Source organism: Calonectris borealis, chromosome 4 (genome assembly GCF_964195595.1).
Source record: "Calonectris borealis chromosome 4, bCalBor7.hap1.2, whole genome shotgun sequence".
Taxonomy (NCBI): Eukaryota; Metazoa; Chordata; class Aves; order Procellariiformes; family Procellariidae; genus Calonectris; species Calonectris borealis.
In genome coordinates, this window is record NC_134315.1 from 14307587 (window position 1) to 14320443 (window position 12857).

At 42.5% G+C, this 12857-nt stretch overlaps 1 protein-coding gene across 3 annotated transcripts in view; it reads right to left on the reverse strand.

Moving 5' to 3' along the window:
- Positions 1-12857, reverse strand: part of EVC (EvC ciliary complex subunit 1) — a 67997-nt gene that overhangs the window by 24253 nt on the left and 30887 nt on the right. For all 3 annotated transcript variants that reach the window (XM_075148700.1, XM_075148702.1, XM_075148701.1), the window contains exon 12: positions 6839-7051. In XM_075148700.1, coding sequence (XP_075004801.1) covers positions 6839-7051 — 213 coding nt within the window. The remainder of the gene's footprint in view (positions 1-6838; positions 7052-12857) is intronic.

A 12857-nucleotide genomic window follows, 5' to 3' on the forward strand; every position in this document is an offset into this window, starting at 1 on the left:
AATGTACGTCTTTCTTGGATAGTGCCTTCTCTGTAGTATACACAGCAACACATATAACTGACCCCTCTCCAGGAAGAAAACCTTACCAAAACACATACTCCTGAGCAGGATGCCTGGGGAGGACGGGCAGGCAGTCAACAACAGGTGACAGATGGAAAGAGTTCAGCTGAGCATGAGAAGCACAGCCTGAAAGTCCGTACGGCGCTGGGGAGCCCACCAGGCTACTCTTGGAAAGAGCCACAAGATGTACCTGTGTAGCCAGACCTCAACTGATTTGAGTCTAGGCGATTCTTAAAATCACAGAGCACAGCTGAGCACAGTGCCTTCTCTGATTGCATGCTGCAAGGTCTATCAGGTCTCCAGGTATCATCATGACAGATGGCAAATACTTGCTTCAAGTAATAACTGTATCAGTATTTCCCTTTAGTAGAGTAGCTCTGTGGCTATGCCTTCCTAGTGTTTCACACCCCTCTGCATATGCCTAGTAGATCCATCACATTATATTTTAATGTCTCTTTCAGCACTTAAAAGAAGGGCTGAAAATGACCTTTCACTTTTAGAATTTTCATTTTCGATGAAAGACTGGCTGTGGCTCAGTCGTGACTTCCCACTGTCTTTGGAGACCTGGTTATTCACCGAGAAGTTGATCTTGAAGGACCTGTCTGCACACCTACTCTCAAACATCAAACATGATTAAATCTGATGTAGATCACCAAGATACAGAAAACAGGAGATGTTTTCTGAATTACAACTGGAATGATAAATGATATAACATTGCTGCCAAGAAACTAGAACTTAACACCTCTGCTGCTATCAGTATATCCTATCCAAAAAGGCACTCAGGATAATAACGACGACAGGGATTGTAGTTGTTGTTTACTGCTGTTTATGAAGAAATAGCCTAGTTCTGTAGTGGTGAACACGGACTTTCTTTTAAAGGAGAAGAATGAGTCACCTTTTCCATCGCGAGTGCATTTAAGGTAAGCTGCATGCAAAATTTATAAAAGGTCTCTTCACCCCCCTGAGACCAATGGAAAGCTGAGAACACAGCAGAAAATACCCCTGTGCACAGTTATTACACTGAACAGTAGAAGTACATCAGCCATATTAGTAGTAAGAGAACAAAGAGGAAAGGAGGGGAATTATTAGGCATTTCAGATGGGATGATAAATAAGGAAGATTGAGATTTGGACCAAATACTAAACCAGTGTTTTGTCTCCAAAAGGCTATTAGGAAGATGATCAAGAAGGGAAGGATCAGCTGGGAATAAGAACAGAATATTTTATGTTTTATTGGAAGCAACGCATCAACGGCGCACTGGGATGGGCTGGAAAGGCTGGGTATTTTCCACCTCCAAAACACTAGAAGAACTCACACATGCAGGCACAAATGCAATAGCAAAGATCCTCTGGGAATCATAGAATCATAGAATCATACAGGTTGGAAAAGACCTCTAAGATCATCATGTCCAACCATCAACCCAACACACCATGCCCACTAAACCATGTCCCTAAGGGCCTCATCTACACGTCTTTTAAATACTTCCAGGGATGGGGACTCCACCACTTCCCTGGGCAGCCTGTTCCAAGGCCTGACCACTCTTTCAGTAAAGAAATTTCTCCTAATGTTCAATCTAAACCTCCCTTGGTGCAACTTGAGGCTGTTTCCTCCAGTCCTATCGCTAGTTACTTGGCAGAAGAGACCAACACCCACCTCGCTACAACCTCCTTTCAGGTAGTTGTAGAGCGCGATGAGGTCTCCCCTCAGCCTCCTCTTCTCCAGGCTAAACAACCCCCGTTCCCTCAGCCGCTCCTCATAAGACTTGTGCTCCAGGCCCTTCACCAGCTTCGTTGCCCTCCTCTGGACACGCTCCAGCACCTCCATGTCCTTCTTGTAGTGAGGGGCCCAAAACTGAACACAGTATTCGAGGTGCGGCCTCACCAGTGCCGAGTACAGGGGCACGATCACCTCCCTGCTCCTGCTGGCCCCACTAGTTCTGATACAGGCCAGGATGCCGTTGGCCTTCTTGGCCACCTGGGCACACTGCTGGCTCATGTTCAGCCGGCTGTCAACCAGCACCCCCAGGTCCTTTTCCTCTGGGCAGCTTTCCAGCCACTCTTCCCCAAGCCTGTAGCGTTGCCTGGGGTTGTTGTGGCCGAAGTGCAGGACCCGGCACTTGGCCTTGTTGAACCTCATACAGTTGGCCTCAGCCCATCGATCCAGCCTGTCCAGGTCCCTCTGCAGAGCCTTCCTACCCTCCAGCAGATCAACACTCCCGCCCAGCTTGGTGTCGTCTGCAAACTTACTGAGGGAGCACTCGATCCCCTCGTCCGGGTCGTTGATAAAGATATTGAACAAGACCGGCCCCAGTACTGAGCCCTGGGGAACACCGCTCGTGACCGGCCGCCAACTGGATTTAACTCCGTTCACCACAACTCTCTGGGCTCGGCCGTCCAGCCAGTTTTTTACCCAGTGAAGAGTGCACCTGTCTGAGCCGTGAGCCGCCAGCTTCTCTAGGAGAATGCTGTGGGAGACAGTGTCAAAGGCTTTCCTGAAGTCCAGGTAGACCACATCCACAGCCTTTCCCTCATCCACCAGGCGGGTCACCTGGTCATAGAAGGAGATCAGGTTGGTCAAGCAGGACCTGCCTTCCATGAACCCGTGCTGGCTGGGCCTGATCCCCTGGTTGTCCCGGACATGGCTCGTGAGCACCTCAATCTTCATTTGAGGCTGCTGGCATATTGCTGGAAACCAGCAACACAGAGACAACTATTTCATCAAGCCAGGTGGAAAGGTCAGGCTTTGTGCTGCACCGACCTTCCAACACTGGGCCAAATCTCCAGGTGTCTCTCCAAGCTTTCCTGTTCTTGGGAACGGCCTCACTTTGCTCAGAGACAGGTCAGTATGGAGTGGAGAAAGTGGTGCTGCTGCACAGACTCAGCGGCTGGAACACAGCTCGGGCTCTCCGATTCCTGCATTTAACCAGTAAAACCAGCGACAAAAGCATGATAAATGGGGGAGTAAAACTCCAAGGAATGTCTGGCTTCTTGAAAAGAAGAGTTATTCCAATCACTGTGAAAAAATGTGTATAAAATTAAGAGAAAGCAATAAAACGCACACCACTGCATACCAGTCAAAACTGGTAAGCAGATGCTGGTTCAGCTTTCTGGGTGTCAAGCAATGATGTGGGAATGGACGGAAATATCTTCACCCCATTTTTTCTCTGTAAGCTTCTTGGTGTTTTGCTTCCTGGCAACAAGTCCATTACAAGACCTTCTGGAGCACTGCTAACGTTAAGTATTACTCTCTGGCAATAAAGGTGAGGAATATGTCTTTGGTAAGTAATGAAACCCATAAAATATTTTGAGTTAGACCTCAGATACAACAGCAAATTAGACCCAAATAAGCTCACTCTTTTTTCTGCAGCTCTCAGTTTGACATTTTTAGCACAGATTCTCAAGAAATCAAAGGAAAGCAATTTCTCCCTAACAGCCTGTAGATGGGGTGTGATGCACACTGAATGGCAAGTGAGTACCTCAGCCTGGTGCAGCAGTCTGCTCCCTGTAACCGCTGCCCAGGCAGGAGAGCTTGTCTACAGAAATCATGAGGTAGGGGCTATGCGGGAAAATGCTCAAAATTTATTTTCATTAGTCATTTATTCTCATTTGCCTCACTCACATCCTCAAGTATATAAGGCAAAAGTTAAATATGAAACTGATTTTTTCTTTTCAATTGTAAAAGAGATTCTGTTCCCCCAAAGGATATCATATTCCAGGTATGTATAAATGCTAGGAAAGATAATCTAAAAAAAAAAAAGCAGTTCAAATAAATGGGAAAAATGTCTTTTTGAGCCACCTTGAAAAGCACACATAAATACCCTGGTGAAAAGCCTTCTGGTGTTAGACTTACTAAGTCTGTCAAGCAGGTGACTACGTAACTCAGTGTAGTACATTTATCAAGAGGCAAATGAAAGACATATCTCAAGAGGCAAATGAAAGACATATCTCCTGCTGGAAAATGCCTGATAAATTAAAAGACCTGTCAATACGAATGTTGATTTATGGATCTTCTGTCATATTCAGCACTGTAACATCTATGGGATCTCCTAAATGACATGATCACCTGTCACAAGTGTCTGATCTCTCTTCTTCTTTTCTCAAGGTGGAAACCAAGTGCTCCTTCTTGTAGGACACAAGTGTCAGCTTATTGCTTAAATGTGCATGCTGCTGTGTTTATACTAGGAAAGGGCCAAGAAATGCATTTGAACGTAATATAATGAGTTGTGTGATGTTTTTCAGACTTGTTTATACAGGAAAATCTGCCAGCTTAGCTTTGGTGGGATAGCTACCTCCCTGCATGCTCTCTTTGGAGATATAGCAGACTTTTTTCGAGTTAATTCAAACCACATTCCAAAAAGCCACATGCATTAAGTTAAAAAAGCTACTTAAGATCCGGCAATATTGTCTTGAGGAATCACACATTTTCCAACTAGGAGAAACCCTTGTCTCTTCTAGTAATTTATCCCACAGAATCACTCGTCCTTAGGATAGCTGTCTACTGCTCAGGAAATTTTTATATTGAATAACGCTCAACTGCAGTGCTGGTGACCCAGCGACCAACGTGAGTGCTCTGTCACTGCTAAATGAATTCCTCTATAGCTCAGTAATTACTGCTAATGATGTAAGCAAATCCTTTATTCTTTTTTTTTTTTCAGCTAGGAAGCCATCTGCTTTGTATTATGAATGCTACAGTACACTGAAAGTGATGGAAAGTCAACTTTCTAGTTTAAATAACTTATGCTTGGGCATGACTGGAACATCTGAATTCACATACAGTGAATCCATCATACAGTGCTGCCCAAAGAGCTATTATCCAGCAACTGGGTGCTGGGAGATGAACTAATCCTTTTAATCCCTTGAGGAAAAATCCCAGGGTATGGTTTCTCCACTCAATACTGTGCTCAATGATAGTAACAGAGGAAGGCATAAACAGCATTTTTAGAACAAAACTTTAGACTTGAGATCTCCCCCTCTGTGGAGAGTCTCCTAGACCTTGAAAAACATCCTCTCTGGCCCTGAACAATGGCTGAGATTCAATGGGACAGTGGAAGGACCGGAGCAGAGGTGCCCTAATATGCACTCTGACTTCTGAGACTAATCATAAGTTGCACACCAGAACCTCCTCCTTCTCTGACTGTGTTTTTTAATGACAGCAGATACCATGTCCATGCTTTGGTCTCCATGCACTATGAGACATGCTTGTAGTGCAACCTACTAGTCCGGGCTGCTCAGGTCATTCACATACAAGCACAGGCAATTTGTGAACCCTCGGTGAATGTGAAAATGAACAGCAACCTAGAGGTTTAAGCTTGCCAAGTCAGGTATTGAATCTAATTCTTGATAAAAAGGGGTAAAATAAAAACCAGTTGAGGTCAGACATTGTTTCATTAATCACTGAAGGTATAGGTATGCCAAATTCAAACGCTAAATGCCAGTCAGCAGTCCTAGAAAACACAAAAACCCACCCTTATCTTAAAGCATGTGCGCAGACTCATTGGCATCAGTGGTCGGTCCCAAGCATATTTTAGTTTAGTTTGCTAGATATCCCTGTGACACAGAAACAGAAAAGGCAAGCAGAATTGTTTTTCAAAATAGTTGAGATAACAGGTGAGTTACAATACAGTAAATATAAAATGATCAGGGAGGTGCATGTTGTATAACTCCAGATTAAGGAAAACAGAGAAGAAAAAAAGGAAATGGCTAAGAATTTCCAATGAATAATGTTACTTTTGTATTCCCACGGGTGTTCTAAAACCACTGGTCAGCAAACCACTCTACCAGATTTAGTAGGAAGCCCAGTTTCCTGAATCACAGGGTTTTATGGAAGAACTCTAGATATGAGTGGGTGGAAAAGTTAAACAACTTATAGCAGTCTGTAATAATTAGGGACTCAATCAGTACCTTATTAACCATGTACCGGATTGTCCAGGCATTTTGGAGAACGAGGCTAGGGAAAAGTATGATTTTGCCAGTGTTAAAGAACTCTGCCAACCTTTTATTTAAGAAGCTCCAATTACTCTATATGTTGCAGCACACACTTGACATTTGGGAAAGGGCACACCTTTGTATACAGAAGGTCTTTCTTTGACTAAGCTGTGTTAGTCTTCAAAGAAGTGTTAACAGAGACATAGCATTGCATGAATTAATTGAAGGTATATTTGAGTTCCAGCCTAATGCTGAAGATACCTGCCTCCGCGTTTACTGTTGTTGCTTTTCTCCTCTGGTGTCAATGCCCCCTACTCTGGGCACAAACAGAGCAGGAAAGCTGGATGTGTTTCTCCACTTTCTCAGAGTAAGGAATAAGTTTTATATAAAGTGTGTATCATATGTTTCCAATCATTATAGTATTAATACCTAAAAATGATTAAGAAATATTTATCATTGTAAGGCCTCCTTTGCTGTAAACTGTACTCATACGTACCCTCTCCAAAGAGACCAGATGAAGGGTTTTTTTGAACTGTTTCTGTAGATGCTCAAGAGTTTAGGACATCAGACAGCAGCCTTGCCAAAAAATGTTTATGTGCTGACAAAGCTGTCAAACATTGTGGACAGATGTTCAGTAATTACTCTCCGACTCCTCTATGCAAGTCTCCATGCACAGCGTATATATTCACTCCATACGGCAGGTCAAACTGCCCATCCTGAGTCTCATCCTGTGTCTGGACCTGGGCTGTATATTTATAGAAAAATACTCCCCACAGATAAGTATCTTGATTTTTTTTTCCACATCCCTGTTTTTAGATCCAGGGGTCCCAGAACGTAATATGGGTCTTTCTTACTTTTTTTTCTTGCAATAGCTGTTCCTGGAAAAGCTTCCAACGTCTCTGGCGGTGGGTCTCCCATTTCTCCAGCTGAGGGACAAAATTCTCCTGCCATTCCTCTTTCAGAAGCTCACATTGTCTTACAGAGAGGCCGGTCACAACAGGCAGGGTCTGAAGAAACAGCTCCGTCACCAACTCTGCTAAAGCATGGGAAGCTTTAGAGTACAGCTCCTAACAGAGAGACAAAGAGAGACAGAGAGAGACGGGTGAGAAAGTGAACCTTCCAGCCCTCTGGAGCTGTTTCATTGCATGTCTCCATGATGCCAGTGAGGGAACCATGTCCCACTGAAGACACTGGGCCGATGCCTGACCCCTAGAGCTAAAATCCAATGCCACTAATGCTTGAGTTAAAAAGACCAGGTTTTGTAGATGCAACAACTTAAATGTTTTGGTACAAGGCACACAAGGGTACCTAAAATGCATTAGTGGCATGAGCACATGAGACCTTGAATCCTAACTGTTGCCCACATGCAACTACAGTACAAAGAATATCTTGTTTTACCGGCTATGGCGATCTGTTATAAAAACATTTATTTTGAAAGTTGCTGTGGAAACAATCCGGTGTAGCACACCACCTCATAGGCACATTTTTAAAGGTGCTGATATGAAATGAATGAGGGCAACAAAGAAGGAAGAGTTAAAAGAGACAGTATGGCATTTAGTTAGACAAAATTGACACTAGTCATGTTAATAGTTGGTGCTCCAAAATATGACACCCTCCAATGCCTTCTGGAAAGACAGAATTATTCAAATTCCTTCTGATGCAGAACAGGTTCAAGCCTAGAAAACAAATACCTTCTGGTGGTTTTATTAAAACTAGTCCCGTATGAGTGGTTTTCAATTACTGAGGCTGTTTCACTCGCAAGAAGAGTTTGGGTGATTTAGTCAGGTGGCATCCAAGCTAAAAAGTCTGTTCAAAACACATAATTTCACTGTCAAATACACAGTGATGATACCAGCTGTGTTTGCAAACTTGGTACAATTTGAGATAATCCCTGAGGAGAAGGCGTGAGGGCAGGTAGCTTTCCCCAGCAGAAGAGAGAAAACAAAGACACACTGGAAAGGCCACATGGACACTGCAGTACTCCAGCAGTATGAAGAGCGATTTTTGTGTGAGTTCCCCATGATCTTACCAGTCCAAAAAGCTTTATTGCCTACTTGGTTTTGCTTTCATTGTAAATCAGTGTTAGCCCTCTTGAAAACACTTACATTTCTTTCTTTTCCTTAAAATACAGCTAATATTTTTAAAACACTTTTCAGCATTCCTGTTGCAAAAATAAGTCAAGTCTTCTAGCTGTTGCCTTCTTTATAGGTTTAATTACAATCTCGTAAGTGATCAAAATCTAGAACCTCTCAATAGAAACACAGAGATATTTATCTAAATGTCAAAACCATTGGTCTGCAGCTCATAGACATGAAAAGTTCTAGTGGACTTGTCTTTTTCTGGGAGACACATTGGTATAATGTACTACTGTGCAAGAACCCATTCCAACTGCTAGATGTGGTATTATAAAAAAGAAAATAAGCCAAGAAGAAACCCCCAAAACCAAAAGAGGATGTTAAATTGCAAAGTCAAGAACTCACAAATAAAGAATGACCAGAACTTAGGTTGCATGTGAAATCTAGTTCTGTGCCCCCATAATGACAATTTTTGGGTTCATGTCCTGTTTCCACAGGACCTTTATCTGTTCCGTGTTTAGGTTTATCAAAACTCATTGAATGGATAGATTTCTCAAAAATCTTTTATTTTGTATTTCTCATTTATTGTAAAATACCCAAACTGTGCACTGAATACTAAATTATTATTTTCCTCCTGGGATCCCTCTAGGATGCTAATCACCGTATTAACGAGCTGTTTCACAAACAATAAATAGCTTATCTTAAGAGCTCTCCACAGTAATCTCTTCTTATGGATAAAATTGAGGCACAACACTATCAAGTGTTCACTACACCTTCGAGATGAGCTGTCTTGCTTTTTTCCACTCTTACCTGTTTAAAGCATGCAGGATTTTCAGAATCCAGCACCCACTGGCTTTGTTTAATCTCAAAGTGTTCTGAATTCTTATAAATTGGGCTACAAGTTTCTGAAACTGGGTACCAGGCGTAAGGATGAGAATTAGTAATCAAAGACCCCACAATTGGATACCTCATTTCTGGTAACACTTCTCCCATTTCTAGCGATTGCTCACAATCTGAACATGACAGTATCATTAGGGTAACGTTTGCTACACAGGTGCATCCTGTGCTGAAGAATGGATCTCCCCTGCTCCTTAATTATTAGAATTACTAGTTCCTGTTACAACAAGAGGCAGGATTTACACCATCTTGATCATCTGTGTAGCTGTGGGTCTGGCTTAGCTTGCCAACACTAATGCAAAATGGTTTGTTCGAATTCACTCTTCTGCTGCTATTTATTTTAAAATTCAAGTCTCCAAATTCTGGGATTTAACATAAGCTCAGAGATCCTATGTTTCTAATCTCCATATCCCACACAACATTTAAAGAACGATCACTCTATCTCTCTAAACCATCTCTTCTCTGAGCTTTACTAGCCTTTCAGGACAAGCTAATTCTCCTGCCTTTACTGGGTGTTCAGGGATATAAGAATTTCTCTTGGGTCTGAAATAGTTCAGAAGCAGTCTAGAGGAGTCTGTGGCTTTTCTACTGCAATCTCAAAAGATCTCAGGCAGGGTGTTAAGGAACTCTATTCTTAAACAAACAAAATTCCACCTATGGCAGCTAAATCACTTTGCAACACATTTTGCTGCAGAACTGATAGCTTTTCCCTGGCATGCTGACAGCTTTGTATTATTGTTTACTAGAAAATCTTTTGCATAGAACATAAAGAAGGTATTTTGTTACTTGCCTTCATGCCATTTTGTTTAAAGACCAAGTGAATAGAGTTCTGCCTGCGCTTCCTACAGCTTCAAATTATATCGTATACTTACCTTTGGCACTACCAGAGGGTACATAGTTACCCAGGAAAAATGTGATTAGGTCCTGTTCCCACAAAATTACTTACCTACATCACCTCATTAATGTGATGGGCCAAGTTACCTTTAGATCAAAGGCGCTTAACTATTTGCTTGCAAAATACTTCATGGCTCTCTGCTGAAACTGGTGTATGAAAGGACAAGAAAGTGGGATTAGCATGCCAGGAGCAGTTTTTCACATCAACAGTCCCTTTAAAAATGAAAATGCTGGGTGAATACATGGAGGGGAAGCAGGACTAAGCAGTCTGTTCTTTACATCTCACATATGTTGCAAACTGGCACGCAAAGCAACAGGTCAGGTGCTGTAAGTCCCTGGGACGGTGATTTTTAGCAGGACTGAACACTTTCCCTTTAAGTTCTGTTACAAATTCTCCTCTGTGTAGGACACAAATCCTGCATTTAATGGTCTTATCTGTGGTCCAGGATCACAAAACAAACCATCGTCAGCGATGACTATCAAAGTACCAACTTCTCTTCAGTGTTCAGGGAACCACTGGCCACTGGCTACTTTAATCTGAACACATAATCATCTGGACATTAGACCCCAGGCAGTCCTTGCAACCCAGACCCTAATATGACAGCACGCTCTACCCAGAGGACTTACCACAGGTACAATACGATGGCTACACTGTTTAATGCAGCACTTGAAAAAATGTAGTGGAATGGCCTTGTAAAATTTGGTAGATTGCAGATGTGATTTAATTCTACCAAAGTGACTCAAGTTAACAAAATAGTTCAAAACTACTTGTACTCTAAGGAATGTACTTGATCTGAAACGGTAATAAAGGCTGTCCGTAACAGGGACGTCGCACTGCCTATTATAAAGCTTATTTTCCACAGGAAAAAAAGAAAAATGTAAAAAAAATCCTACTGCTTCCAGGATCTTATTTTTGGACTAAACCCTCTACAAAATAGTTCTTACAAGCTTCCTGTATGATATGCCTTCTCTTGTTTTTAGGACTTTTACTTAACGAAATTTATTCAAATTAATTCCATTAATAGAATAGCTGATTGCGGTGTTGAATGAACCTGTTTGTAGTACCTGGCAGTCAATCTCAAAGCTTTTCAAAAAATCTCCAGAGAAATTCATCAAGCATAAAGAAATACCACAGGGTATATGCAGAAATAAAATGGGCTCAGATTAAATGCTGAGTGCATCTGAATTTCAAACAAGGCAATAAATATACAATTTTGTCAAAAACCAGGGGAAATACACAGCTTATCAGATTTCACCACAAAACCAAAGAACAATATTAATGCTCACCCTCAAACCCAAATGATTAAAAGGTTTCTACATGCAGATGAGAATAAAGCGAACGATGAAATTGTGAAGCAGGAAAATATATTTAGAAAGGCTGGTTGTACTGTATTTTAAATGCCAGCCACTGCCTAGTATATATTATCTCCAAGAGGCAACGACATATCTATTTGTTACCTTGTGATAGCTATTTGTTACCTTGTGATACAAGAGCATTTCATTAAAATAATTAACATTTCTAGTCAAAGCTGTAGAACACTCTTGCATGTATCTCTAGAAGCCCAATGGCTAGGGCACTTGTTTAGGAGGTAAGAGATTCATCTCCCAACCCATACGGTATCTCATTAAGGACAGAGATTCAATACTCAGATCATTCATCCCATAAATACTCCAAACACTCTTGGACATCACTGGCCACTAGAAGATACTTCACATTATAAACTCACACTAAATGGGGAAAACCTGATGTTCCCCAGGGCTCAGTATTGGGGCCAGTTCTGTTTTATAATTTTATCAATGATCTGGATGAGGGGATCGAGTGCACCCTCAGTAAGTTTGCAGATGACACCAAGTTGGGCGGGAGTGTTGATCTGCTGGAGGGTGGGAAGGCTCTGCAGAGGGACCTGGACAGGCTGGATCGATGGGCTGAGGTCAATTGTATGAGGTTCAACAAGACCAAGTGCCGGGTCCTGCACTTGGGTCACAACAACCCCATGCAACTCTACAGGCTTGGGGAAGAGTGGCTGGAAAGCTGCCCAGAGGAAAAGGACCTGGGGTGTTGGTCGACAGCCAGCTGAATATGAGCCAGCAGTGTGCCCAGGTGGCCAAGAAGGCCCATGGCATCCTGGCCTGTATCAGAAATAGTGTGGCCAGCATGAGTAGGGAAGTGATTGTCCCTACCCCCTTACTCCGCACTGGTGAAACCACACTTCGAATACTGTGTTCAGTTTTGGGCACCTCACGACAAGGACATTAAGGTGATGGAGCGTGTCCAGAGAAGAATAACAAAGCTGGTGAAGGGTCTAGAGAACAAGTCTTATGAAGAGCGGCTGAGGGAACTGGAGAAAAGGAGGCTGAGGGGAGACCTTATCGCTCTTTACAACTACCTGAAAGGAGGTTGTAGCGAGGTGGGGGTCGGTCTCTTCTCCCAAGTAACGAGCGATAGGACGAGAGGAAACGGCCTCAAGTTGTGCCAGGGGAAGTTTAGGTTGGATATTAGGAAAAATTTCTTCACCAAAAGGGTTATCAAGCACTGGAACAGGCTGCGCAGGGAAGTGGTTGGGTCACCATCCCTGGAGGTATTTAAAAGACGTGTAGATGGGGTGCTTAGGGACATGGTTTAGTGGTGGACTTGGCAGTGTTAGACTAATGGTTGGACTCGATGATCTTAAGGGTCTTTCCAACCTAAATGATTCTATGATTCTGTGATTCTTCCTCTCTTCCATGTGATAAATTCTGGAATGCTAATTGCAAAATGAAACCAGTACTCTGCTTTAAAGCATCCTAACACCAACAAAACACAATGACATTGAAGTCATCCTTAGCACAAGCTAATAAAAAAAAGTTTGATTTCCGTGCATTAAAAAAGGAGGTTCATTGAAATTCCAGTTTTGCCTCCTCACTAGTCCTTGATTTATGGAGAAGGCAGTTTCAATCTTCTCTTTCTGTACTCCCTTTTTAGAAACGTGCCTTTGTAGATAAGGTTATGTCCTTTACTAGATTTAAC